This window comes from Propithecus coquereli, unplaced genomic scaffold (assembly GCF_000956105.1).
Source record: "Propithecus coquereli isolate 6110/MARCELLA unplaced genomic scaffold, Pcoq_1.0 Scaffold557, whole genome shotgun sequence".
Lineage (NCBI taxonomy): Eukaryota > Metazoa > Chordata > Mammalia > Primates > Indriidae > Propithecus > Propithecus coquereli.
This window is the reverse complement of record NW_012151474.1, coordinates 1,258,411-1,283,046: the sequence shown is the minus strand read 5'-3', so window position 1 is coordinate 1,283,046 and position 24,636 is coordinate 1,258,411. Positions and strand designations below refer to the sequence as shown.

The following is a 24,636-nucleotide window of genomic DNA, read 5'->3' as shown; positions in this document are numbered from 1 at the left end:
CACCTATCCACCCATCTACCCATCCATCCACCCAGCATCCATCCATCTACCCAACCACTCACCTATCCACCCATCTACCCATCCATCCATCCACCCATCCATCTACCCATTTATTCATCCATCCATCCACTCACCCACGCATCTACCCATCCACCCATTTATCCATCCACCCATCCATCCACCCATTTATCCATCCATCCATCCATCCATCCATCCACCTACCCATCCACCCATCCATCCACCCATCCATCCATCCATCCATCCATCCATCCATCCACCCACCCATCCACCCATCCATCCACCCATCCATTCATCTACCCACCCATCCATCCATCCACCCATTTATCTATCCATCTACTCACCTATCTATCCATCCATCCACCCACCATCTATCCATCCACCCACCCACTCATTCATCAATCTACTCACCTATCTATCCATCCACCCACCCACTCACCCATCCACCCATCCACCATCATGAGCATTTCTTCTGCATCTGACTTTAAGTTTTGGAGCTGGCTGGCCCCCTGAGGATTCTCTCTTTCGACCCCTGACTTGGCAGTGCTGGAAGCCATTGCTGGCTCAGGGAAGGGACGTGATCCAGGTCATACAGCATCGGTGCCAGAACTAACACTCTGACTCCTGGCCAGGGCTCTGTGCACTCAGTTTCCTTCCCGGGCACTCAACCCAGTGTTCTGTGCGCAGGGATTGTGGGGGAAGCTCCCTGTCCCTCACTCGCCCCCGTCTGTGAGCAACGCGCAGGCCTAAGACCAGCGGGGGAGGGTCACAGCATCCGATCCACCCCCTCCCTTCTGCGTCTCCAGAGAGAGAAGACAAACCGCCCGGCAGCTGATAGGACAATCTGGGGCAGGGGCTACGTCTTCCTCGGGGAGGTGCGGGGAGGAGAACTGGGACCCATCAGCCCAGGACGATAAGGGCCCGTTGAAACGTTAGCAAAAATATTTAGACAATAAATGAAGTATCGGAAAGGCGTTCGTATCTTTAAGAAATCAATCATCTTGTACGGTGTGTCTGGACACTCGGCGCCAAGGCGGAGATAGCGCCTCGCTGGGCAGATAAGGGTTAATCGAGCTTTAATTCTGCGGGAGATAAGCTGGGGGGGGGCGCGGCGCTCCTTCCTCTGGCTCCTGTGTGAGCCTCAGAGGGTTCTCTGGCTCTCGCCCCCTGACCTGATCCCGCAGTGCGCAGAGCATTTGTGACCTTGCGCGGGTCTCCCTCGGATGAGCGGCACCCAGGCCCGAGGAGGACAAAACCCCTGGCACGGAGGCGGCAGGCGGAGGGAGCGGGGCGACGGGTGGCAGGTGGGGACAAGCTGGGCTCCGGGGCTGATGCCAGCCCCTCAACCCCATCACCGCGGGGCCTGCGGGGGTCTCTGGGGGTGGGCAGACTTGGGTCCCTCTGCTATTTGATCCTGGGGACGTGGGTAACTCACTAAGCCTCAGCCTTGAGGCCTGTAAAATGGGGATGGTGGCAGGGCGGGGAGAGATGAGGGGCCACACGCGAGGACAGGCGTGTGGAGCATGCCTGGAACACGCACCCGTGTCTGGGATAGGGCTGATGTCCCCAGGGAGAGCGCGGAGGAGAGAGGTGCTGAACACGCTGAGAGCCACATCTCAGCTCCTGGCCACCCTTCTCTTTGCTCCTGGTCACGACATAAGGTTTTCTTGACCCTCTGAGAGTTGAAAGCTGAGTGCCACGGAGCTCCCAGCCCACCCACGCATTTCTTCTTCTAACTATTAAAGGCTTGCCAGCATCCCTACATCCCAGCATCCCAGAAGAGTCAACTGCTGCTTGCACACCTCCACTGATGAGGAGCTCACTTCTTACAAAGCCAGCTCTAAACACCACAGCTTCCTCCCCACGGTGGAGCTGAAACGTGGCTCCTTCCTTGGAGCCCTAATCAACCACCCTCGAGCTTCCACTGTTATCCCTCCAGCTGTCTGCCTGGGGCCCCGGGGCAAGGCGGTCATTGTCTTGCAGGGCTGCTGGCTGCCCCACCACTGAGTCAGCCCTGAGAAAAACTCACTCCTGGCCGGTCTTGCAGCACTTGTGCAGCCGCCCTGGCAGGCAGCTGTGCCGCCAGCTTCCCAGCCCACAGACCAGAGCACGGCGCTGCCACCCTCCCCTCTCAGGGAGGTTGCGGGGTCTGCAGGCCCAGGCCTAGAGGAGCTTCAGGGCCTCCTGTGTCTTGCCCGAGGTCCCAAAGGCTGAGGAGGTGGAGGCTCAGAGTGGGCAGGGCCTGCCTGGGGGTGCACAGTGAGGAGATGGCACACAGGCAGGAGACCCCAGGATCAGGGCCCTGTGTAAGGGGGACGGCCTGACAACGCAGGCAGATGCCCCTGGGCCTGGGACTAGCACCTGCCCCTCTCGGGGGACCCTCAGCTGGGCTGCACCTTAGAACCCAGCAGGCTTTTCCAACATCTGGCCCTGGCAGAGATTCTGATTTGATGAGACCGTATGGCCCGGACTTTGTGGTGCATGGGGGGAGGGGGGGACGGGGGGGATGCAGGGGGCCTGTGGGCAGGTCCCAGGGTCTGCAGCTTTACCAGCCCTGCGGGCTCTTCTGGGCCTGCGTCCCGGCACCGTGTTTCCCAGGCTGAGAGCCATGGCTCCAACTGTCAGCTCAGAGCTGCTCAGAGCTGCCAGGGCAGAACCTGGCCTCCAGGTGCAGGGCAAGCCTGGCCCACACAGCCCTGCTCTGCCTCTGAGAACATGGAGCAAGCCGACGGGGGCCCACACCTGGGTCCTCAGGACCAAGAGACCTAGCACCACGTGGCACCAGCCAGCCAGTGCATACCCTGGATCAAGCCATACCTGAATGCCACATCAGGAAACAAAAAGGGGCCAAGCCATGGCTGCACCTGCCCATTGGGAGCATCTAAGCCTGGGCTTGAGGGTACCGACCCGGGATGCCATCAGCCTCCCAGGGCTCAGAGGCGTCTCCCAGACATCTTCCCACACCAGCCCCCTAATTCCTGCCACACCATTGCTGCCCACACCGTGGCCCCACATTCACCTGCTAGTCCCTGTCCACTCATGCCTTGTCTTAACTGAGACGTGTTTAAAAATAAACCTTCGTAACCCCCGCCCCCGCAAGAGGAAAGCAGGATGCTTTGCTGTAGATGGACGGCGGCCTCAGAAGCAAACCCAAGGCAGACACAGGGGACTCGTTCTAGCAGGAAGGGAGCTGCCTTTGGAGGCTCTGCCGGGGCAGGGGCTCTGTCACCAAAAGAGATTGGCGAATGTGGTGAGGCCATGAGGACCATGGGCGCCCTGTCCCCCGTCAAAGACCCACACAGACGGGAACGGGCTGACTCTCTCCCCTCTGCCGCAGCCCCCCGAGCACTGGCACACCTGCCCCCTGCACAGGCCTCTCCACTGTCCCCAGCACCACTGGGTCCTGCTTAAAGAACCCCTCCTCCAGGAAGCCTTCCCTGGGGTCCCACAGGTCCCACCTCCTCCAGGACGCCCTGAGCCCAGGCACTGAGCTCCTCCCGGGCCTCCGGGTCCTGTTTCAGGGGCCAGAGCTTCTGTGCTGGGGTCTAAGCCAGGCCCAGTTGCGGGTGGGGTGCGGGGGGCCGAAGGGGCCTTGCCCGGGGCGGACGCTGCCCTGCACCGAGTGTGCGGGAGGGGCCCGGGGCCGGGGCTCCTTACCGGTTCTGCCTGCCGGGGCGACGAGGCTCTGGTCTGGACGTTCCCGGCGAATGGGCCCCAGCACAGGCCCGCGGCGAGGCTGAGTCGGGCCCGCACGTGCTTCCGGCCGTCCTGCATCACCGGCTCCAGCTCGTCTGCAGAGACAGGCAGGCGTGAGGTGCGCCTGGCCGTGGGGCCCACTGTCCCCTCCCACCGGAGTCGCCCAGGGCCGCGGAGGGCGGGCGCCCCTGGGCTGCGGCTGTCACGAAGTCCCCACCAGTGGCCATTCCCCCGGGCTGTAGGGCTGGGCAGGTCTGCGTGACCTCGTGTCGTGGGCTGACCGGTGGCCCCCAGAGACACGTCCACCTGCAAGCGGCAAGTGCGCCTCCATTTGGAAAAAGGCTCTTTGCAGACGTGGGTAAGTTGACGGGACCATCCCGGAGCATCGGGGGCCGGAGCTCCAAGGACAGGTCTTCACGACCCGCACAGACGGGACACAGAGAAGGCCACGTGAAGAGGCCCGAGTGATGTGGCCACGAGGACCGACGTGGGCTCAGACTGGGAGGACAAACGCCTGCTGTCCCGGCCCCATGTGAGCTCATCTGCCAGGTGGCCACAGGACACTCGCACCCGCCAAGTCCCTCCCTGAGCCTCAGCCTCCAGGGGGACACAGGGACGATGGCGGCCCCTCCCTCGGAGGGGTCCCTCCCAGGCCACACACCCTCTGCTGTGAAGGCTGGGCCACCCTGTGCCTCTCCTGCTGCCAGGGCTGGGGGCCCACGGAGGCCTCACGTGGCCTGGCCTGGCCCTGGCTGGAGGCTGTGGCGGCCCCACTTCCTGGAGCCCCGATTGGGCAGGCTGTGGCCTTAATGGGCCGATGATCAGATAGCGACCGCCTAATGGCGGAGATAACATGTAAATGCGCTGGAGGCCCCGCTAAAGCGTTTTAACTGGGTCTTTGTCTTCCCCGGGCAGATAAGGTGGCAGCGACCCAGGCAGGCTGGCCCACGGCTGAGCAGCGGAGCCGCCCCTGTGTCAGGCCCAGGGACAGCCGGGGCAGGAGGTGGCAGCAGCAAGCAGGCTCCGTCCCTCACGGCCGCCCACAGGGGGCCACGTCCTCTGCCAGCCCACCCAGGACGCCTGGGTCCCTGCTCCCCCGCCACCCCGCTCCCCCACAGGGCTTGGCACAGAGAGGGCGGTGGGGGCCCAGCTGAGGGACAGGGACATGGCCCAGCCAGCACTGCGTGGCCCTAAGGGGACACCCAGTCACCTGTTCCTGTGACGTGTCACTCTGTATAGACAAGACCAAGGCCCATCGAGGCCACAGAGCTGGCAGTGGGTGCTGGGACCTGACCCTGACGCCTGGCTCCAGAGGTGACCCCAATCACTGACGGTGGCAGGGTCCCTGCCCCTCCTGGCCCGGGTGCACCTGTGTCTCTGGCCCCACCGGGCGCTCAGGGCTGGGCACGGGAGAGGGGAGAGGCTGCCCCACGGGGAGCTGGCTGGGCACGCGGCCCATCTGTCTGTCCAGCGACGGGTCCTGACACCCACCCCCGACTACGCCTGTGAGCTGCCCCTCCACGGACCCCGACTCGGGGCGCTGGGCCAAGGGCGGGCAACTAGAAACCACCCGGACAGGCATCTTTTCCTGCTGGGACCATGTGGCCAGGGCAGGGCTCAAAGAGGACCCACCCAGGACCCCCTGAGGGCACAGCTGGCCCACGGGTGCCCACGACGCCCTTCGAGGGAAGCGGTCACGTACTTTCTTCCCAGTACCCAGAACTTCCGTGACAGGAGCCTGCGGGGGCCTGCGGTGTCCACGCCCGCCCTGCCGGTCACTCCCGTGGGGCGCCCAGGCCCTCTGCCTGCAGCCCTGGGCTCTCGCTTGCCCCCAGCCGCCGTGGGGAAGGCAAGGAGGCAGGGCCAGCGCCTGCCCACGGCCCGCTCTGTACCCACAGGCAAACGGCCCCGCTCCTAATCGGAGCTCCAGCGCGGCCGCGAGCCCCCAGATAAGCGCGCGGCTGGCGTTTCCCACGGCTATCACGCGCCGCCAGAGAGGGCTGGCTCCGATGCCGGCGGCCGTTCCGCACACCGGGGCTGGGGGAGGCGGGGAGCCCAGGGGGCTGAGGATGCAGGGCTGGGACCAGGGCAACGGTCACCATGACAACCCCCGCCCCGGTCCAGGCTTTGGGTCAGCGTTTCTGAGGTTGCGTGCATGAAAGAGCGCCTCCTGCAGGGGTCACGGGGCCACGCAGGTGCCTGGACCGGGAAGGGGGGCACAGGTGATCACCCGGGCTCACCCCGTGCCCTTGTGCAACGCGTGACCCGGGCAACTGTCCATGGTGGCCTGGTGACGCTCAACGCCCCTCTGCGCACTCCAACTGCTGTTCCTTCCCCGCCCCACACGGCCCAGACGGGGTCCGGCGTGGTTAAAGCCCAGTGGCATCTCCCGGAGACCCCCTCCCGCCAGAGTGACACTGCACCGGAGAAGGGGGTGAGGAGGCGCCTGCGCTGGCAGACTCGCTCAGGGCTGAGGATGGACGGAGGCGGGAGGCAGGACAGGTCCCTGCAACAGCCAGAGGGTGCAGGCGGTGGCGGCCGTGCAGAGGGTCAGCTCCCCACCACGCTGACGGGGCCCTGGGCCCCAGGGCGGCCGAGGAGCACCCAAGGTGGAACCAGACCCTGGACTCGTGGCTCAGTGCTCGCTCAGCCACCCCCGGGGCACCTGGGGCTGCGAGAGGGAGGCACATCCTCTGCCCTGGGGCCTCCTGGGAAACAGGCTATGGCCAGACACCCCCACGGGCACAGGCGGCTTCTGTGGTGGGCCGCTCGGGGTGGGCTTCCAGGGGGAGGTGTCCTTCCTGGCAGCCTCCTGGGACCATTCTCTCTGCCTCGTCCCCGCTCTGGAGCAGCTGGGCGAGCGCAGCACAGAGAGACCAGCGCCTGGCCGAGTCCCCCAGCCGGAGGACAGGGACGACACCTTCTGTCCCCAAGAGCCACAATCCTCATACGCTCTCAGCCCCCATCACTGAGCCGTAGCCAGGCCCGGCACGGTCTGCCGGGATTCCTCCCCGCCACGCGCAAGTCATCGCCCCCTCGCTGCGCAGACGGAGCCTGAGGCTCAGAGAGGTTAAGCAACCGGCTCAAGGGCACAGAGCAGGCAGGTGGGGCTTAGGCAGGTGGGGCTTCGACCGGAGCCCTGACCTTGTTCCAGTCAGAACCTCTGCATCCTTTTCTGGGCGGGGGGATGGTGAGGGCATGGCTGGTCTGTCCCGTGGCTGACTCTCCCTGCCTTGGCCTCGGTTTCCCCTTCTGCAGACAGGTCTCGCCTGAGGAGCGACAGGCCCCGCACAGCATGGGACAACTGATCTATTCAGACAAACAACCCGCACACGGTGTTTCCAGAACAAACAGGGGGCTCTGGGGTTCAATTTCACCCCCAACACCTGCAAGGAACCAAATGGAAAACTTCAGCCGCCGCGTATTTACCTGATCTAAACACCTACGCGGGGCAAACACTCCCGGCAATACCGCTGGGCACGAGAGTGTCGGGAGGGGGCAGAAACAGGAGACAGGGCTGAGCGTTGCTGGCCACAGAGCGTGGGCCCCGGGGTGAGGGGTCGCCGGGTTGTTCTGCCACTGTCCCGGGTCGGGGTGCCTTGGGCGGGACAGCGGGCTCTGGAATCACTGGGGGGCCAGCCCTGCCCTGCCGCCCACTGGAGGTCGTGCGTGTGCTGCGAGCCTCAGCTTACCCGTCTGTAGAAGGGGTGCTGGCACGCCAGGCCAGTGGCCATGCAGTTCTGGGGACATGTCTGCCGGTGCAGCCACCGCTGTTCTCTCTCTCAGCTGCCCAGGTAGGCTGGGGAGTCGCACTAGGTGGGAGTCCCAAGGTTTGGGGCCCCCCGAGGCTGACCTGGAGCTGCTGGCTTCTCAGACGAGGCCTCTGCCCCCTATCCCCTGCCCCTGGGGTCCCCTCCACACGGACATGTCCGGCGTGGCACCATCCCACCTCCCTGACTCGGGGTGGCAGCAAGCTTGCGAAGGAGGGTCCATCCTGAGGGCCCATCTGGGGGGCCACAACGCCAGGAGTGCCCCCCTCTGAGCTCCTCTCTGACAGAGGGTCCAGGGCTCCAGCCTGGGCCACCTGCCCCTGAGCCCCTGTGCACAGCCACCGCGGCCTTGGCCCCCCCACCTGAGCAGCGGCCCCCGGAGGCTGGCTCGTAGCTCTGACTCAGGGGGCAGGTGAGGGGTGCTCCTGTGGGTTTGCAGAGATGTCAGTGAGCTTGGGGGCTCCCTCCTGTGCCCCACTGGCCTGCCTCGCCTTAGGGGCCAGGCTCTGTCTGTGCTAATGGCCGGTGGCCGCCTGAGCGCACGGCACAGCACCCCAGTCCCCGTCCCGGGAGGTGGGCTCTGTGGCTGGCACCCCCCCCCGGGGCCGTGCCAGCCCCCGCTTATCTAATCGGCCCATCGCCCTGCTCGGGCCGCCCCGCGGCTCCCACGGGCCAGCTGGGCCCCGCTTCGCTGGGAGAGGCCCTATCTCAGGGATCATGCTGTTTGCCTTTGATAAAAGTCACAGAAAAGGAAAGAAAAAGGAGTGGGGGAGGGGGAAGCCCCAGGCTGGCAGGTTCTAGAAGCCTCTGTGGGCGTGGGCAGGGAGCGGGAGGCTGCGTGCGGCTGTGGGCCCTGGAAACATCTATCTGCTCCCAACACGTCCCGCACAAACACGGGAGCAGGGCCAGGCAGGGCGCGAGGCTCCCCATGGCGGCGGCGGGCAGGCCGGCCCGTCCTCCTGGGCCCGACGGGGCACCCGCAGGCTCTCCGGGACACGGCTGTGCGCGGACACGTCTGCTCAGCCCCCCGCTCGGGCACATCCCACGGACCCCCCTGCACAGAGGGTGCAGGGACTGGTCCAAGGTCACTGGCTCCAAAGTCCAGCCCTTTTCCTGCCCCTGTGTGACCCTCCTGCCTGGGAGGCCTGTGATCTAGGTGGCAGCTGAGGCCCCAGGACAGAGACAATGGGAAGGGGAGAGGGGGCCACCACCATCCAGGGTGTGCCTGTCCTCCCTGCCTCAGCAACTGACCCCGGCCCCGCCTTTCTGGGACTGAGCAGCCCGGGGGTGTTGGGGAGCTGACTCCTACTAACCCAACTACTAGGGGATGATGTACAAACTTCTGCCAGCCCCACGGCTCTAGAACCTGGGTCTGTCTCCTGCCCTGCCACCTCCCAGCCGATGAGGTCACTTTCCCCCAAGCCCTCCATTTCTTCTTGTGTGAAATGGGGGCTCACGGCACCTGCCTCAATTGTGGCCAGGTGAGGTGACACGACGCATGAGGTGCTGAGGTACGTGTAGGACAGGGCCGGCACACAGTGGGTGCCCAATGTGTGCTCAGTGTGGAAGGGCCAGGGTGCTGGTCTGCATGACCGTGGCCGGGCTCTCAGCTGCCCCAGCCTCAAGCTCCAGGTCCACAGAATGGGACAGCGCCAGCCCCGCCTCCCGTGGTGACAGGGCTCCCTGACTGCTCGGGGACGGTGCCACGGGGGCAGGATGAGGCTGTGGCCACCACAGGGACGGTGGGAAGCCACGCCGCCATGTGGGCACCCCCGGCCCAGCTGCATGGGGGGTTTGGCAGCTGCCGGCCTGCCGGCAGAGCCCAGGTTCCGTGGATGCACCACAGGGCCACGGCGCCACGGAGGGCCGCCTCCCGGACTGCGGTTTTCAGGGGAGAGTCGGGAGCCCGGGGAGCAGGACGCGCCAGGACAACCCGAGGCCGTGCAAACGCCAAGGCCTGTGGCCGGGACGGCCTCTTGGGCAGCAGGGAAGGGTCTGTCCCAGGTGGATGCCGTGGCCCCCGCCCTGAGATCTGGCGGGGAGCAAGGCCGCGCCCGGTGAGAGACGGAAGCGGGGTGCTCACGGTCCAGGGGCCCCTCCGCTTCTCGGAGCATCCCTGCCTCACCGTGCCCCTGCCGGCCCCTTTTCTTAGCTGCCTGTCTATGGCCCAGAGGAGGCAGTGGCTGCCCACAGTCCCTGTGTGGGACCTGGGATAGGCTGAGGAAGGTGGTCCCTGACCTGGGGGGCTACGGGGCTACGGCTGGACCTCGGGGCTCATCTCCCCATCTGCAAAGGGGCCCAGCGACGCTGTCCTTGAGCACCCGAATGCCTGGGTGAGCTGCCGAGGTCAAGGCCACTGTGGGCAGCCAGCTGCCCTGTAGGCCTGTCCTGCTGCCTCGGAGAGGCCCCAGGGGCGCCCCCTCTCCCCTAGGCCCCCACGCCTGCCGGAGCTGGGAGGCGTCTCCCCTTTGGGCTGGTTTCCCCAGGCCCAGGGGAGCAGCGAGACCCCCCACCCAGGCTACTGGCAGAAGCCTGGTGAGTCCTTCAATCGCCACCGACCAGCCATTCTGCCAGGACACACCCCTGCGGACCAGGAGACTCAGAGCCCCGAGCCCTCCCGGGGCGAGGGCCCCCGGCACCCCAGGTCAGAGGTTACCAAAGGGCTTCAAGCCTCAGAACCGCCCTCCCGTCCTGTGAACTTTCCCCTGGACCCTGCACCACAGGGGCTGGCTGCGGGGGCCGGGCTGCAGGGGCTCCCTCCCTTGGGGTGGGACGCACCTGTCCAGAGCCCCAGGGCCCTGCCAGCCGGCTGCACCTGCCGCGCTCTCCTCCCGCCAGACAAGGGCCGCGGGCCGAAGTCCCGCCCACGGGGCGTGGCACCGTCTCCCGGCCAAGCGCTGCCGGGTGCTGGGGCAGAGCCGGCGGGCGCAACGTCCCTGGGAGTCGAGGGCACGGGGGCCGGCTCCACGTGGGCCGCACAGGGGCCAGCAGTGCCAGGCACGGGGCCCCTCCCCGTTACCTCCCTGCCTCCTGTCCCCAGAGCGCTCACCGCCTCCGAGGGAGCCCTGGAGTGGACGCCTCGATTTTACTCTCTGTCTCCTGGCTGGACTGTTGGCCACTCGGGGCCGGGCCACCGACAGCTGTGTCCCCAACATCGCGGATTTAGCGCTGTGTTTGGAGGGGGAACGGCCTGGGAGAGAGGGCAGCTGTTCCCGCCGGGCACAGGACGGGCACCCGTGGCCCGTGCCGCCGCCTCCCGCATCTGTTCTCACCTCCCTGAACCTGTGACCCCGGGGAGGGCACAGCCACTCGGGCTCCGCCTCCTCACTGCTGGTGGCTCGCAGGCTGCCGTCCACAGAGAGGCCGCAAGGGGCAGTGGGCGTGGAGGGGAGCACAACCCCCGCCTGGGCCTGGAGTGTGCGGTGCAGCCGCTGCCCAGGGCTGCGGGGGAGGGAGGGCAGCTGTGCTGGAGCCCCCCCCCCCACCCTGCCCCGCCCGCCAGCTGGTGCCTGCGAACTTCTCTCCCTATCGCGCGGAACATCGCTGGGATTATTGATTTTTTGACACAGAACAACAGCCCATCTTTATCGGGCTGAACCCTGGCCCCGGCTAATGGCAGAGCTGGGGCCGCCTGGGAACAGCAGGCCGCGGAGGGTGGGGCCGGCCCCCTTCCTGGGCCCTTCAGACCCCGCAACACCTGCGGGCCCGGCGGCCTGTCCCAGGGAGGGACGTGGACAGGGCTGGGACGGGTGGGCAGTGGGGCCGCGTGCAGGCCCAGAGCTGCCCTCTCGGAACAGGCTCCCAGAGGAGGTTGTGGCGGGGGACACGTCTCAGACACCACCCCTGCCCCTCTCGGGCGGCGACTGCGGCCAGACCAGCAGGAGCGCCAGGGTGCACGCGGCGCCTACACCTTCCACTAGCCCCCGGCTCCGCGTGCTGGGCCCAGGAAGGGCCTTCCCTCTTCCCACGCAGACGGCGGCTCCTCCGCGATGGGGCCTGACACCCTTCCAGTCACCCCGGAGCTCAGGGACTCGCGGCCTGTCCAGGCCTCTCGGCGGCTGCACACCCCGAGTCTCCCACCTGTGAAGTGGGGACACGGAGCCCCTCAGCCCCTGGGCCCTGGGACGCTGGTCTCAGGGGGCCCTGTGGCTGAGAGCTGGGTGGGGGTCCCGGCTGAGCTGCCGGCCGGCTGGCCGGGGCAGGATGTGCGATAAAGTGTTTGCGCGGGAGGCATTTTCTATCCTTATCTGGCTCCGATCAGCCTGGGCGCCTGGCCCGGGCCCTCCGGATGCCCCCAAGGACCCTCCTTCCCATCCGGCCTCCGCTGACCACCTCTCGGCCCGGCCTGCCCTGCTCACGCGTCCCGGGAACCCCATCCCTGCCCTGGAGATCGGGCAGGAGGGTGGGCGCGAGAGGGGGTCTGGGCAGAGGCCCTGGGGGCAGCCACCTACCGTGGGCAGGGCCCGTCCCGCCTGGCCCAGCAAGCGCCTGGCCCCACTGGGGGCAGCAGCGGGTGCTGACGCAGGTGCCCGTGAGGACGTCGTGGACCACACAGACTACGGCGATACTGCCACCACCTAGGGCACCACAAGCCCCCGAGCGCTGCAAAAGCCCCTCCAGGAAAAGCAGCTTCCTGGGGACTCACTTGCCATCTAGCCCACAACAGGGGCTTCTTCAGGTGGGGAGCCTGAGGCCCACCCACGTCCCCGTCAACCGCTAACACCACGTGTGGTTCTATGAGGCTGGCGGATATGCGCTTTAATGGTATCGACCAACAGGTTACCGATGAGGAGACCGAGGGCCACAGAGGACCTGGACACACAGTGAGACGTGCGGCTGTGAGTTCAGAGGGGACAAGCAGAACAAAGACTGGGCCAGGCTGCCCCGTCCCAGACACGGTCCCTTCCTTCTGCACCTCTGCTCAGGAGCGCTTGGGGCTCCCCACTGGCCCCCAAATCGAGTGCTATGTGCAGCCATCCAGCCAGAGGCTGGCCCACACCGGGGTCCCATGCCAGAAGCAGTGGTCCATCCACCCCCCCAACCCGCCCCGCTGAGTGACCCTCCGCCTCTTCTCTGTGGCAGAGACAGCCGCGCCCTGGGAGGCCGAGAGGGCTTGGCCTCTGGGGAGAGGCTTCAGGTTGGGGCCCTGGGAAGGTGGCGGCAGAGTGGCTGCTCTGTCCTTAGCCCCAGGGCTGCTGTCTGGCCCACCCGAGTGCGAGGGAGACGCCTCTGCGGGCACCCGTGACACATTTGCTTCTTTGAGAATCGTTTCCTCCTTTTTTTATTTTACTTTTTTTTGAGACAGAGTCTCACTCTCTTGCCCTGGCTAAAGTGAGTGTTTTTTTTTTTTTTTGAGACAGAGTCTCACTCTGTTGCCCGGGCTAGAGTGCCGTGGCGTCAGCCTAGCTCACAGCAACCTCAAACTCCTGGGCTCAAGCGATCCTCCTGCCTCAGCCTCCCGAGTAGCTGGGACTACAGGCATGCGCCACCATGTCCGGCTAATTTTTTCTACATATTTTTAGTTGTCCAAATAATTTCTTTTTATTTTTAGTAGAGACGGAGTCTCGCTCTTGCTCAGGCTGGTCTCGAACTCCTGACCTCAAGCAATCCTCCCTCCTCGGCCTCCCAGAGAGCTAGGATTACAGGCGTGAGCCACCGCGCCCGGCCCTTCGTCCTCTTTTTGTAGACATTTTGCAGAACAGCAAAAAGAAAAAAATAAACAGAGGGCCCGCGATCCTCCGCACGGCCGTGCCGACTCTCCTCGCTGCCCCGATGCCCGTCCACACCGAGGTGATTTTTCTGGGATAAACCAGAAGCCAGCGCTGAGGGCAGCTCCCACCTGGGTGTGAGGCTCGCTGGGCTGCGCGGGTGGGTGGGTCCCATCCCCGGGAGGCTGTGGGTCGAGCCTAAGGTGGGCCCAGATGGGTACTTGGGGCCAAAGCCCCTGACTGCGCCCCACACGCCGCGGGGCACCAGCTGTCTGCTGGGTAGGGCGGTGTGCGGGTGTGCAGGCACCTGGTCTGCGGGGGCCGAGGCAGGTGCCTTTATGCCCAGGGCTGGGCCAGGGGCGCGAGGGCCGGCGCCCCTCCTGAGACACAATAAGCCCCGAGATAGCATCTGGCATCATCTCAGGCCCCGCTCGGCCCCTTCGGGCAGGATATGACCAGCCCTCGAGCTGATGGCGGCCCTTTGTCCCGTCTGCGGGGACCGATCTTATCGGCCGCGTCCACGGCCGCCATAATGGGAAACTGCGGTGAGGAAATCAGAAGTTACGCGCACAGAGAGCAGAGTAATGAGTAAACAAGGCGCAGCCACCGCCGCGTGGTGGGGAGTGGGGGGCCTCTCAGTGTCACATCCTGGGGGGGCTGGGGGTCAGGGGTCACTGGGGCTGGTCCCGTCAGCTCACCGGGCCACAGTGTCCTCCTGCCCTCCTTCCAGCCCACTCCCTGGGGCTGAGGGGTGACCCCGTGACGAACAGCACAGACGCGAGGCCCTGCACCCATGACTGCCGTCAGCACCGGCAGCGACGCCTCGGTTTCCCTCCTGGGGCAGGAGGTGGCGGAGAAGCCAGGCCAGTGCGGGGAGGGGACGGCCTGAGAGAAACCCGACGTTTCCCCAGCTGAGGCCACACCCCCACGGCGAGGACACCGAAGTACCGCTGGGGCCGGGGGACCTGCGCCGACCGCCCAGGCGTGAGAACCGCGTGCCCTGCCCTGCGCGAGCCCCAGGCTGCCTGGCCCGTCCCACCCAGTAAACGAGGAACCTGGGCCCAGAATGGGGCGCGGCAGGCCCCGGGTCTCCAGAGAGAGGGGACAGCCGGCAGCCGGGCCTGTCCGCGTGCCAGCGGGCCGTGACAGTGATGGCACTCGTAACAGCGATGGCGCCAGCCACAGCCACGGTGCTACTGCAGCGGCAGCGACAGCGTTAGCGGTAAGTGCTGGTGGCAGCGCCGAAACGGTGGTGGTGCTGCAGCGGTGCTGACGACCGTCCCCGCACGAATGACACTCACAGTGCTAGTGTGAGTGACAGCGCTGGTGGCTGTGCCTGATCACAGTGACGAGGGCAGCCATGGCAGTAACCACTGGCCAGCGACCCACCGCTTGTGCAGTGCCAACCCGTCCTCCCCAGCGTGCCTGTGGCTGTTCACGGAGGGGGCGTCGGGCTCCAGGGGTTGGTGGATGCCCCAGGCCACAGGGCTGGGCCAGGAGGGAGGCCTCCGGGAGGTGGCGCCGAGGCTCCCGCAGGTGAGGCCTGGTGGGCCCGGCTGCTGGCGTCAGGAGGGCTGGGCCGGCCGGGCAGGAAGCCGGCGGAGGGCGGAGGAGGAAGCCGGGCTCGATTAGGGCCCGTGACCGAGATAGGCTGCCCTGGCCACAGACAGCCGCTCCCGGAAGGTGGGTGAGGTCAGCGGCCAGGCCAGGCCCACCCGCCGCCGGGACGGCTGGAGAGCGAGGGCTCCCCCTGCTCCTCACGGGGTGTCTGCCCCCCAGGGGGGCCAGGGAGCCGGGGGAGTCCCAGGGGCTGGGTCTGGGAGGGGTGGATGGGCCCGGGAGGCAGGCCGCGGGCTGGCTGCCCATTCCCCTCCCCCGAGCAGGAGCGAGTGGCTGCCCGACCTCTCCGGCCTCGGCTTCCACATCTGAGTGGGGTCCCTGGCGCCTGCTTCCAGGCCGCTCGGCCAGCGCTGTGCCGCAGTCCATCCTCTCCCCGCGTCCCCTGCGTCTGCCCGGGAGCCCTACAGTCCCTCCCTCGAGTGGCCAGCGGGATCCAGGGAAAACCTCCCCCGTCCCATGGCGGAGCTGCCCCAGTGCCTGCTGGCACCAGGCTCTGCCATGGCCCCGCTTCCTGCCACCCCTCGGCCTCCAGACGGGGCCCACCCAGGGCCTTTGCACGGGTCTTGCTCCCTGGCTGCGGAGCTCTCTGCGGCAGCCCCCACGGGCTCCGCATGTCTCAGCCCGCGTGTCCTGGCCACGGTCCGGGCTCCCTGCCGACTGCTCTCCCCGCCACGCTGCTGTTCCAGGAGGTGGGGTCTGCGTCTGCTTTGTGCATGCCAGACCCTGGTGCCTAAGGCAGGGCTGGCACACAGCAGGTGCTCAATTAGTACGAGTGCCAGGGAGTGAGTGAATGCGGACGCGCTCTGCTGATGGCCTGCTCCTCCCGTGGCTGCTGGACCCCACCGTGGAGGCGGAGTCAGAACTAGGCCGAGGAGGCGGCTCCCATGTGGCCAGGGCCTGTGGCGGGAAGTCAGTACTTCCGGGGTGCAGCCGTGGCCCAGGTCAGGACTGTGTGGCACCGTGGACGGGGGAGCGGGCTCGGGCTGTGGGTGGGCCCCGGGCTCCGCCCGCAGGGCCTGGCTTGGAGAGGGTGGTCCCGCGCTCCGCTGCGGACACAGGCCGGGGTGCGGGCCCCACTGGCCAGGGCCCGATGCTCTAGGAGGGGACGAGGGCATCAGGGAAAGAGCTCAGGCCGGGCCCGGGCGGCCGAGGTGTCCACCTGCTGGCAGTGACCCACAGCCATGCTGGCCAAAGCCTGTAACCTCTGAACCCGGTTTCCAAGACAACCACCCTGCACTCGCCACTGGGCCAGGCGCACCCTGGGGCCTCGGGCCTCCACTTCATGGCGCCTGCGCCGGCTACACGGAGTCAGCCGCTGGTTGTCGCTTCACTCGCTTGGGATGTGGCTCCAATGTCAGCACAGGGAGGCCCCGACCCCCTCCCTGGGACACATGGTGTTTCTGGGCGGGACCGCTTGGGCTCGCTCCCTCACTGGGGACAGGCCCCGGGGACTGGCCGGAGGAACACGACCCTCCTGCTCCTGGCCACTCCGGCCTGGACACCTTGTCCTGTGTCCCCCACGGCACACCTGTAGGGGGCAGGCCGGCCCTGAGCATGCTCCGTGGACGCCGGGAGGGAAGCGTGCCCACCGCGCAGACGCACGGCCCCGGGAGTCGAGCTCCACCTCCGATTCCTGGCCACAGTTGAGGAGGTCAGGACAGGCATAAGGCCCCCGGGTCTCAGGGACATGTCCCTCCAGGAGGGCTTGCAGTGGGCCGGGGATGGCCCGTGGGGACCCCCTTCCTTGGGACGCCCAGAGGGGTGGCTCCGATCCAGCCACTGGGCCTGGTCTCTGGGGCTGACCCCAGGCCGACCCCAGCATCCTCGGCCTCCCTCCCCCGCCCCTAATCTAAGACAAATAGGCGCTATCGGCGGCAGCGCCAGGCCTGCGATAGCACAGAATAGCTGGGATGATTTTCCCACCCACACGTGGGCTGGCGGGAGGGCGAGCGTGGCCGGGTATCTGCCCATCTCCGGCTGTCCGTCAGCACAGGCCGGCCCGCCTCGGCCGCCGCCGATAACAGACCTTGAGGTTTGCACAGAAACTCCGGCCGCGAGATTAGCCAGACAGCACAGCCCAGATAACCGCCCGACGCCCTCGCGCACACTGGGGGGCGCGGGTTCCCGGCTTCCAGCAGCCCCCCGGGACCCCGGGGCGGGGGATCCGGTGAGGCCCCAGCAGGAAACAGCCGGCAGACGCCTCCTCCCGGGGATGGCTCACTCTGACCATTCACTGCCCTGCGGCCAACCAGATGCCTCCTAAAACCCTTCCGTGTCCCCACTCTACAGCCAGGAAAACTGAGGCATCCCTTGCAGTCCACACACAGAGCCCAAACCTGAGCCGCCAGTGCCCTGTGCTGTCTCTGCCCATCCCCCGGCCCCTAATGCTCCAGCCACCACACGCTGTTCAAGCCTCAGGCCCTTTGCATGTGGCAGCTCCTCATCCGGACACCCTTGCCCCACTCTGCTTTGTCCTTTAGGCCCAGCTTGGGGACAGGGGCAGGCCGTCGTCCTGCAGTGCTGCTGGCCCTCCCATCTGTCACACCCGGCCCTGACCCCTGGGTGTACACTCTGCCGCCTGGCAGTGTTCTAGAGACAAGGCCAGCTTCCCTCTCTGCCTCCGGGGCCTGGGACGGAGCCGTGGACAGAAGAGGCATCAGCCGATGCTCCGGCCGTCGGATTTCACTTTGCTGGGAGTGAAGGGAAAGGCCGGGGAAGAGAGTTCCAGGCCCCGAGATGCTTACAGGTGAATCAAACTCCACTTCTGGGGCCCTGCAGATCAAACAGCCAGGCCAGGGGCACGTGCGTGGCCCCCCAGGCCGGGGCAGGCACTCAAACGAAGCCCAGAGGCCCCCACAGTCACGGCACCACGCACCCCCCAGCTGCACCCTCCACGGCCGAGCCTCAGTTTCCCTAACTGTAAGATGGGATCCGCGAGCACCTCCCTGGCAGGACCACAGAGATAACCGGTGCTGAGAGTTAGCTCGACACCTGCTGCCGGCGCTCAGCAAAGATTGCTGTCAAGTCCTGAGCACGCGGCGCCCTGTCCTGCTCTGCGGCCCAGCGGTGTGTGGGTGTCGGTCTCTCTCTGTTCCTGGTCCAGGGCAGCTGGGACTTCTGAGCCTCAGCCTGAAGCGGGGACACCCCAGGCAGGGGCCTCGGGGACTGGCAGGGCCCCTTGCTCAGTCTTGGCTCAGGGAACCCCAGGCTCCTCCCTGCCCAAGGCCCAGGCTTTGGGGAGCAGGCCCCACTCCGCCCCAGAGGCAGGGGGGGCGGGGCGGGGCTGTGGGTCCTGACCCTGCAGGGGGGTGGTCTGCTCCAGGAGGGACTTGGACTGCCACCCCCGGGAACCGGCACAGACGAAGAGTGTCCCCATCGCACGCTGCCTCCAGCCCCACCCCCGCGTGGCTTCTTTCCCAGGCCTGGCTCCAGCTGGGGGTACCCCAGCCCCCGCCCTCAGGAGAGAGCCAGGCCCTGGCCAGCTGTCGGGGGGCAACCCCGCCCACCACGCACCTGCACCCACCACCCACCTGCTGCCACCACCCCTCAGCCTCCCACTGGCTCAGCTTTGCCAGGCTAGTCCCTCCTCATGGAAAACCCTTCCAGAAGGCCAGGCCACGATATGTTTTCCAAGCCCACTGAGAAGGTCTGCGTCAACCCCCGAGGACGGCAGACAACACTGCAGCGTGCCCAGGTGGCCTCCTCGTGCCTCTGGGGGATTCCAGAACCGAGGACCCTGCCCTGCTTCGGTGCAGCCAGGGGTGCCCTGGGCCAGGCAGCACCGCCACGCAGAGCTGACGCTCAGGGCGGGAGCCAGGGTGCCGCTGCTCTGGGCGTTCCCGGGAGACTGCGTGCGCAGGTGACCATGCTGGCTCTGGGCTGTCCCCCGGCTCCCGCTGCCCAGGCGTGGGCCTCACCTGTGCTCCCCGCTTGCTCAAGGCTCTGCCCGCTTGGACTTTGTTTTGTAACTCAGGTGGTTCCCAGAAAAGAGCTCCAGGCCCCGAGACACTTACGGGTGAAGGGATCCTCCCGCCTCACCTCCCTGACCCAAACCCCCGTCAACACCTTCCGTCCTGCACCCACAGAGCCCGGCTGCCCTGCGCTGCTCCACACCCGCAGCGCTGGCGGAAAGCCCACGTGGGCCTCCTGAGGTCTCCTCCTGCTCCCAGCTGAGGATGGCGCCACACAGACAGTCCTGCCGTAGCAGCAGGCCTCAGACCGCCCTCCCCACCCTGGGTGCCTCCCTGGACAGACAAGGAGGGGCTCCGGGTCCACAGGGCAGCCAGAGGGTCCCATGAGACCAGTCAGGTCTCAGCCCTGTCCCCAGCCTTGCCCTGTCCCCCGCCCTGCTGGAGTCAAAGTGCACAGGCCCCCGGGCAGCTCACGCCCACCTTGCCCCCACCCTGCCCACCGCGGGGCCTCTGCACCCTCTCCCTGGCCACGAGACCCCTCCCGCGCCGGGAGGCCCCTCTGAGGCCGTCCCCCCTCGGAATCACCACTTTCTCATGGACTTCAGGGCTCATTTGCGGATGTGATTGGATCTCTGGGAGGGAAGGGTCTGGCCGTCCTGTGCTCTGGGCCTGGCGGGTGACTGCCGCTGGCATTCCGCACACGTCCCCCGGTGGCTCTGCCCCGGCCACCACCATGGTCTTCACCTGTAGCCCTCCAACCCCGCAGCAGGCCGGACGCAGAGGCCACACTGCAGTGTCACCGCAGATGGGTCCCCGGGCTCCCAGCCGGGAGCCTCAGTGCCAGACGAGTGGTGAGGTGGCAGGGATGACAGCCCAGATGCGGGGCACGTGCTCCCGCCAGGCTCTGCTCTCTCACGTGGCCCTGCGAGACGGCTGCTCCCGCAGGTCCATTTTACAGACGTGGACACTGAGGCTCGAGAGGCCACACGGCCACCTGCGTCACTCAGCAGAGCTAGGGCTGCTGGTCTGTGCTTCTGCCTCTCGGCACAGCTCGGGGGCTTCTGTCTGAGGTAGCGGCACCCTGGGACAGCCGCCCGCAGTGGCAATGCTGGGGACTCGTTAGAGTGGAAACCAACGCGCACTGAGCACCGCCCCAGCACGTTTTTGGAGCTCTGGGGTCACCAGGTATCAGTCAGAGGCAGAAGGGAGCTGGGGTGGGGGCTGTAACAGGGTCAGGAGATGACAGGAAGCCATGATGATGGCCAGTCGCAGGCCCCGGGAGCAGCACTCTAGTGTTTATAAAGCGCTTGCACGTCCAAGACCTCACTGGACTTTGCAGCGTGTCGAGGCCTCCTAGGTACCCCTGGGGAGCAGAGAGGGGTGCCCCCCTCTGCCTGGTGCATGTGGGCACCTCCTGGGGTCTTCAAGGCCACCTGCTTGGAGCCTTGACCCCCACGAGGCAGGGCAGCCTCGCCGCACCCACCGTGGAGCCGCAGGGCAGCACCCAGCCCGGGCCTCTCCGCTGGGCTCACGTTGGCGCCTTCTGCCCTGCTGGTGTCTTGGCCGCCCTCCCTGGGAGATGGGTCTGGCCGGGGTGGAGGGCCCAGGACACCCATGACCCAGGTCCGGCCAGCGTGGACAGCACCTGCTCAGAACCGAGCCCTGGGCTCCAGGTCATCCCACGTGGCTGGGTCCCACCTCACACGGGACGGGTGGGAAACTGAGGCTCGGGCCCAGTCACTTTCCGAAGCCAGGTGGTACAGGGTGCGCCGGGTCAGAGCCAGGCCTCCCTCGCCCCAGAGAGGGGAGGAGGATGCTGCCCCCGGCCGGCCTTGCCAGCAGGGTCTGGGCCTGCACCGTGCCCGTACTCGGGGACGGCGGGGCTGGGAGATGCTGCAGACCAGAGGTCAGGAAGCAGACGTGGGGAGATGGGGGGAGACGGGGAGATGGGGGGAGATGGGGGGAGACGGGGAGACAGATGAGGACCCAGGGCTGGTAGAAGGCGGCCAAGCCCTGCTGCACTCGGGCCACTTGGCCAGGCCCTGCCCTCAGGGCCGCTGACCCGCCGCCCACGAAGCCCCGGTGCCCCAGGCCGACACAGGGAGATAAGAGCCCCCTGGGCCCCCCTGGCTTCCCGGCGGGCGATAGCGTGGCCTGTGCGGGCATGATAGGCGGTGCCGCTGCGGCGGTTGGCGCAGCCGCATATCTGCCCATTGCCGCCCACTGCCCCCGAGTCCGTATCTGCGGGCACCGATAGGGCACCTCCGGCCCGCGGGCGCAATAGCACAGGAAGCCCGGGAGCCCCAGCCCCGACCACGGCCGAGCCCTGGGCCAGCCCTCCCGGTCCAGCCCCTGTCCCTGGGCCTCCACTCTCCACCTGGAAAACAGGGCAATGACCTGGCGCCCCAGGGGTGTCCAGACACCAAGCGGGGTGAGGACGGACGCCCACGCTCAGGAGCCCGCAGCTGGGCTCTGGGGCCAGACCCCCGATGAGACCCCGGCCCTGCCGCTCCCCAGCCTGAGACCAAGGACGCGGCCCTCCGCCCAGAGCCAGGGCCTCCTGCCCTGCAGAGTGGGGGCCGCCACTGCCCCACGGGCAGTTTCCACTGAGGGAGTTGCGGGGGGGGCCCACAGTGCTACCCATTCTACAGCAGGGGAAACTGAGGCAGTCAGCGCAGGCCCCCGTGTAAGACCAGCAGAGCAATGCCGACGCAGCAGGGAGGGTGCCGGCCCCTGCCTGAGACCCCAGGACAGGCGAGTTGCGGGCCTGTCCCCTGGTGGGTGCTCCTTGGTGGGGAGAAGACGCCAGGGCACCCGGCCCTCTCCTGCTATCTCTGGGCCCCGACGTGTGGGACCCCAGCATCTGCTGTGTTGGACGCCCGGCCCTTCCTGGGGGAGGCAGGGGGAGCCCCAGGGACTGGTGGCCACGATGCTCCAGCGCCAGCAGCCCAGCCCCTCCCTCTCTGGCCCCACCCCCCGTGGGACCTGCTGTGCTAAGCAAGCCGGGACCTCACAGCTGCAGCCACCGCGGCCCCTCGGCGCCTGCACAGACAGCACGCGTCAGCCCCCGCGCCCTGCTCCCCAGGCCTGGGACCCTGCCGGGAGACCACCCTGACAGTCCTGTCTCAGCAAAGCCCCCAACCCCCAGCCGGCAAGGCCCTCGCCAACGCCCACGTCCCCGTTTGCTGCTCCACAGACGTGGACTCGCACACTCTTCAGGCTCCCAGCTGTATGCCTGGTATGCAGCAGGTGCTCCATACGTGCTTGCTGCATCCACACATGTGCCGGCCTGAGCACTCAGCCTCCGTCCTCTCCCTCCCTTCTCCAAGGACCTGCCAGCGGCCCCACCCCGCCCCGCCAGGGCCTCGGTGGGCAGCCCCGGAAATCCACCCCAGGCGCCCAGGCCGCGTGAGTGATCAGTCAGGAAGGACAGACACGGCCTAATGGCCTGGGCTTTCCCGTGTTCACAGTGGGTGGAATTTGACGCAGTCCCCAAGGGGCAGCCACAGGGAGAACCCGTTTGCAGGATCTCTGGGGTCAGAACTCCAGCTGCAAGCTGCAGAGCCCTAGGACGCTCCGGTGGCCCAGGCCCTCCCGGCCGCAGCCTCCCAGGAGAGGGGCGGGGTCCTCTCCTGCCCCGCCCAGGCCCGGCCCCGCCTGGTGCCCTGAAACTGCTCCGGATCCCAACCGGGCAGGGAAGGCCGGCCCAGGAGGCTCTAGACGCGGCCCCCCTCCAGCCCCCTTTGCCCCACTGTCCCCGCCTCCTGGGCGCTCTCCTGCCCCTGCCCCGTGTCCGCCTTTCACAGCCCGGACCAGACCCGGCTCCAGCGCACCTGCTGGCACCGTCCACCTGGGATCTAGCGCGGGCACCGGCACGGGGCGCCTGCCTCCAGCCTGGGCACGCAACGCTGCCCGACCTCGCCCCGCCCTCCTTCGCCTTACCTGGCCCGCTCCAGGGGCTGCCCGACTCCTCCTCCTCTTCCTCCCGGGGCCCGGGCTCCGTCCCCTCAGTCTCCTCGGGGCCTCCTGGGGATGTGGGGGGTGGTGGCGGTGGGGGTGACTTAACGTCTGCAGAGAAGAGATCGTCATTACATCCCTGCCGAGACCTGGCCCCAAGCCGCCCCCCTGCGGCGGGGAGGGCTACCGAGGTGGGGGTGGGAGGTCAGGGTGGGCGAGCACAGGTCCAAAAAAGTCACCTCCCTGTCCTGGCCCGTCCTGGCTTGCTCTAACTAGGGAGAGGGCGGAGACATCCCAATTTTCCTCTTGGCCTTTAAAACCCCTCATCCCCATCATTAATTGCCGTAATAATAATTGTTACTCCGGCTGCTATTAATAATTAGAGCACAGGACGGCTTACGGCACGCCCAGGCCAGCGGGCGCATGTGTGGCCTCCAGCTCCCTGTCCCCTCTGCCGGCAGCTGGGGGCCCCACACCAGGCCCCGCACCCAATTCCAGCCCAAAGGGCATATTTGCCTTCCCGGCCGGGCCTGATAACCACCTCGGCCCCCAATCGATGAGCTCCCATAAAGCCCCCCCTTGGTGACGTCACGCGCCCAGCAGATTATTAATGCCCGCGATAAGGGCCGTGATTAACATCAAATAAATCAATCACGCAGTATAAAAGTCCCATTATTTTTGGCTATAAATCAAAGTGGCTGGCATTTGAGCTCCAGCCACCGCGAGGGAGCCACGCCGGACCCGCCTGAGCGGCAGATACTCTCCCGCGCCGCCTTATCGCGCCCATCGCGGCATTATCGCCGAGGCCTGTGCCAGGTGCAGCCCTGGCTGATTTTTCCAGCTCCCTCGCGGCCCCACCCCCGCCCCCGTGCAGCCCCGGCCCCCAGATCAGATAGGGAGCCCGGCTCCCCGGAACTCCGGCCCAGGTCAAAGTCCGCCCGCAACGCGCCACCTGCCCTTTGGCGCGGCCCCTCCATCAGGCTCCCACAGCGGCCGGCCTGGCAGCACCTCACGGTGACAACGGTGGCAGGGCCACGGGAGCGGCCACCTGGGAGCACTGCACACGCCTCAGGCGTGCCCTCTCCCCACAGCTGCTGGGCTCGCACCCGGCCCGCAGATGCGGACACGGAGGCTCAGAGAGGGCTGAGACAGGCCGCCGAGTCCTGGCTGCATCCCCGGGCAACGTGCGACCGTGAGGATGACGGCAAAGATGACAATGAGCAGCAGCACGTCGGGGGCGGGGAGCATCCCTAGGGGAGCTGAGGGTGACGGCAGCCTGGCTTCAAGTCCCCCAGGCCTGGGACCCAAGGGCCTCGCTGTTGCGAGGGCCCGGGGCCGGCCGGCTGGGTGTGCGTGTTCTGGGGAGGAGGCCCGTGGGCTCCAGGCCTGTGGCTGTCGCGTCAGAGACTCTGACACTGAGACTGAAGATGCCGGGGTGGGGGGTCCAGCGAGAAGCCCCATCCACCAGGGACCAAAGTCTGTCTGGGATCTCCACGGCCCCCCAGCCTCTCCCTGGCACCCCGTAGTGCCCTGCAGAGCTCTTTGTGCCTGCCTCCCATCCTGCCCCAGGGCCTTTGCACCTGCCAGTGCCACCACCTGGTACGCCCATCCCTGGGGCACATGGGCAGCTCCGTACGTCCATAGGGTCTCTGCTCAATGTCACCTACCCCCAGGGCTCTTCCTCGGCCACCCCCACCTCGCCTTCACTCTGGACACACCACCTACTCCCCGCCCTCCCAGATGGCCTGGCTGTGGTGATGTCCCCGTCAGACTCGGGGGAGCGGCTCAGACTCTGCGTGCAAAGGTTCGCAGCTGAGCAGCTGCTAGTGGGGGGGCAGCTCCAGGCCAGGCAGAGCCCCCAGGAACTGGCCGCTGCTTTTTCAGACCCCGGAAAACGGGTGCGGGTGCCGACCTCTGAGGCCCTCCTCCCGGGTGTCTGGGGTACCCCTGGCCCCC

At 67.0% G+C, this 24,636-nt stretch overlaps 1 protein-coding gene across 1 annotated transcript in view; it reads right to left on the bottom strand.

The window, feature by feature from the left end:
* The window catches only part of ZFPM1 (zinc finger protein, FOG family member 1), a 70,601-nt gene that overhangs the window by 13,748 nt on the left and 32,217 nt on the right, over positions 1 to 24,636 (bottom strand). The window contains exons 5-16 of the mRNA XM_012657662.1: positions 23,787 to 23,930; positions 22,666 to 22,791; positions 20,786 to 20,964; positions 15,730 to 15,858; positions 14,908 to 14,960; positions 14,582 to 14,680; positions 14,248 to 14,388; positions 13,891 to 14,027; positions 11,936 to 12,061; positions 11,453 to 11,564; positions 10,534 to 10,925; positions 3,676 to 3,809 (exon numbers count right to left, since the gene is read on the bottom strand). Coding sequence (XP_012513116.1) covers positions 3,676 to 3,809; positions 10,534 to 10,925; positions 11,453 to 11,564; positions 11,936 to 12,061; positions 13,891 to 14,027; positions 14,248 to 14,388; positions 14,582 to 14,680; positions 14,908 to 14,960; positions 15,730 to 15,858; positions 20,786 to 20,964; positions 22,666 to 22,791; positions 23,787 to 23,930 — 1,772 coding nt within the window. The remainder of the gene's footprint in view (positions 1 to 3,675; positions 3,810 to 10,533; positions 10,926 to 11,452; positions 11,565 to 11,935; positions 12,062 to 13,890; positions 14,028 to 14,247; positions 14,389 to 14,581; positions 14,681 to 14,907; positions 14,961 to 15,729; positions 15,859 to 20,785; positions 20,965 to 22,665; positions 22,792 to 23,786; positions 23,931 to 24,636) is intronic.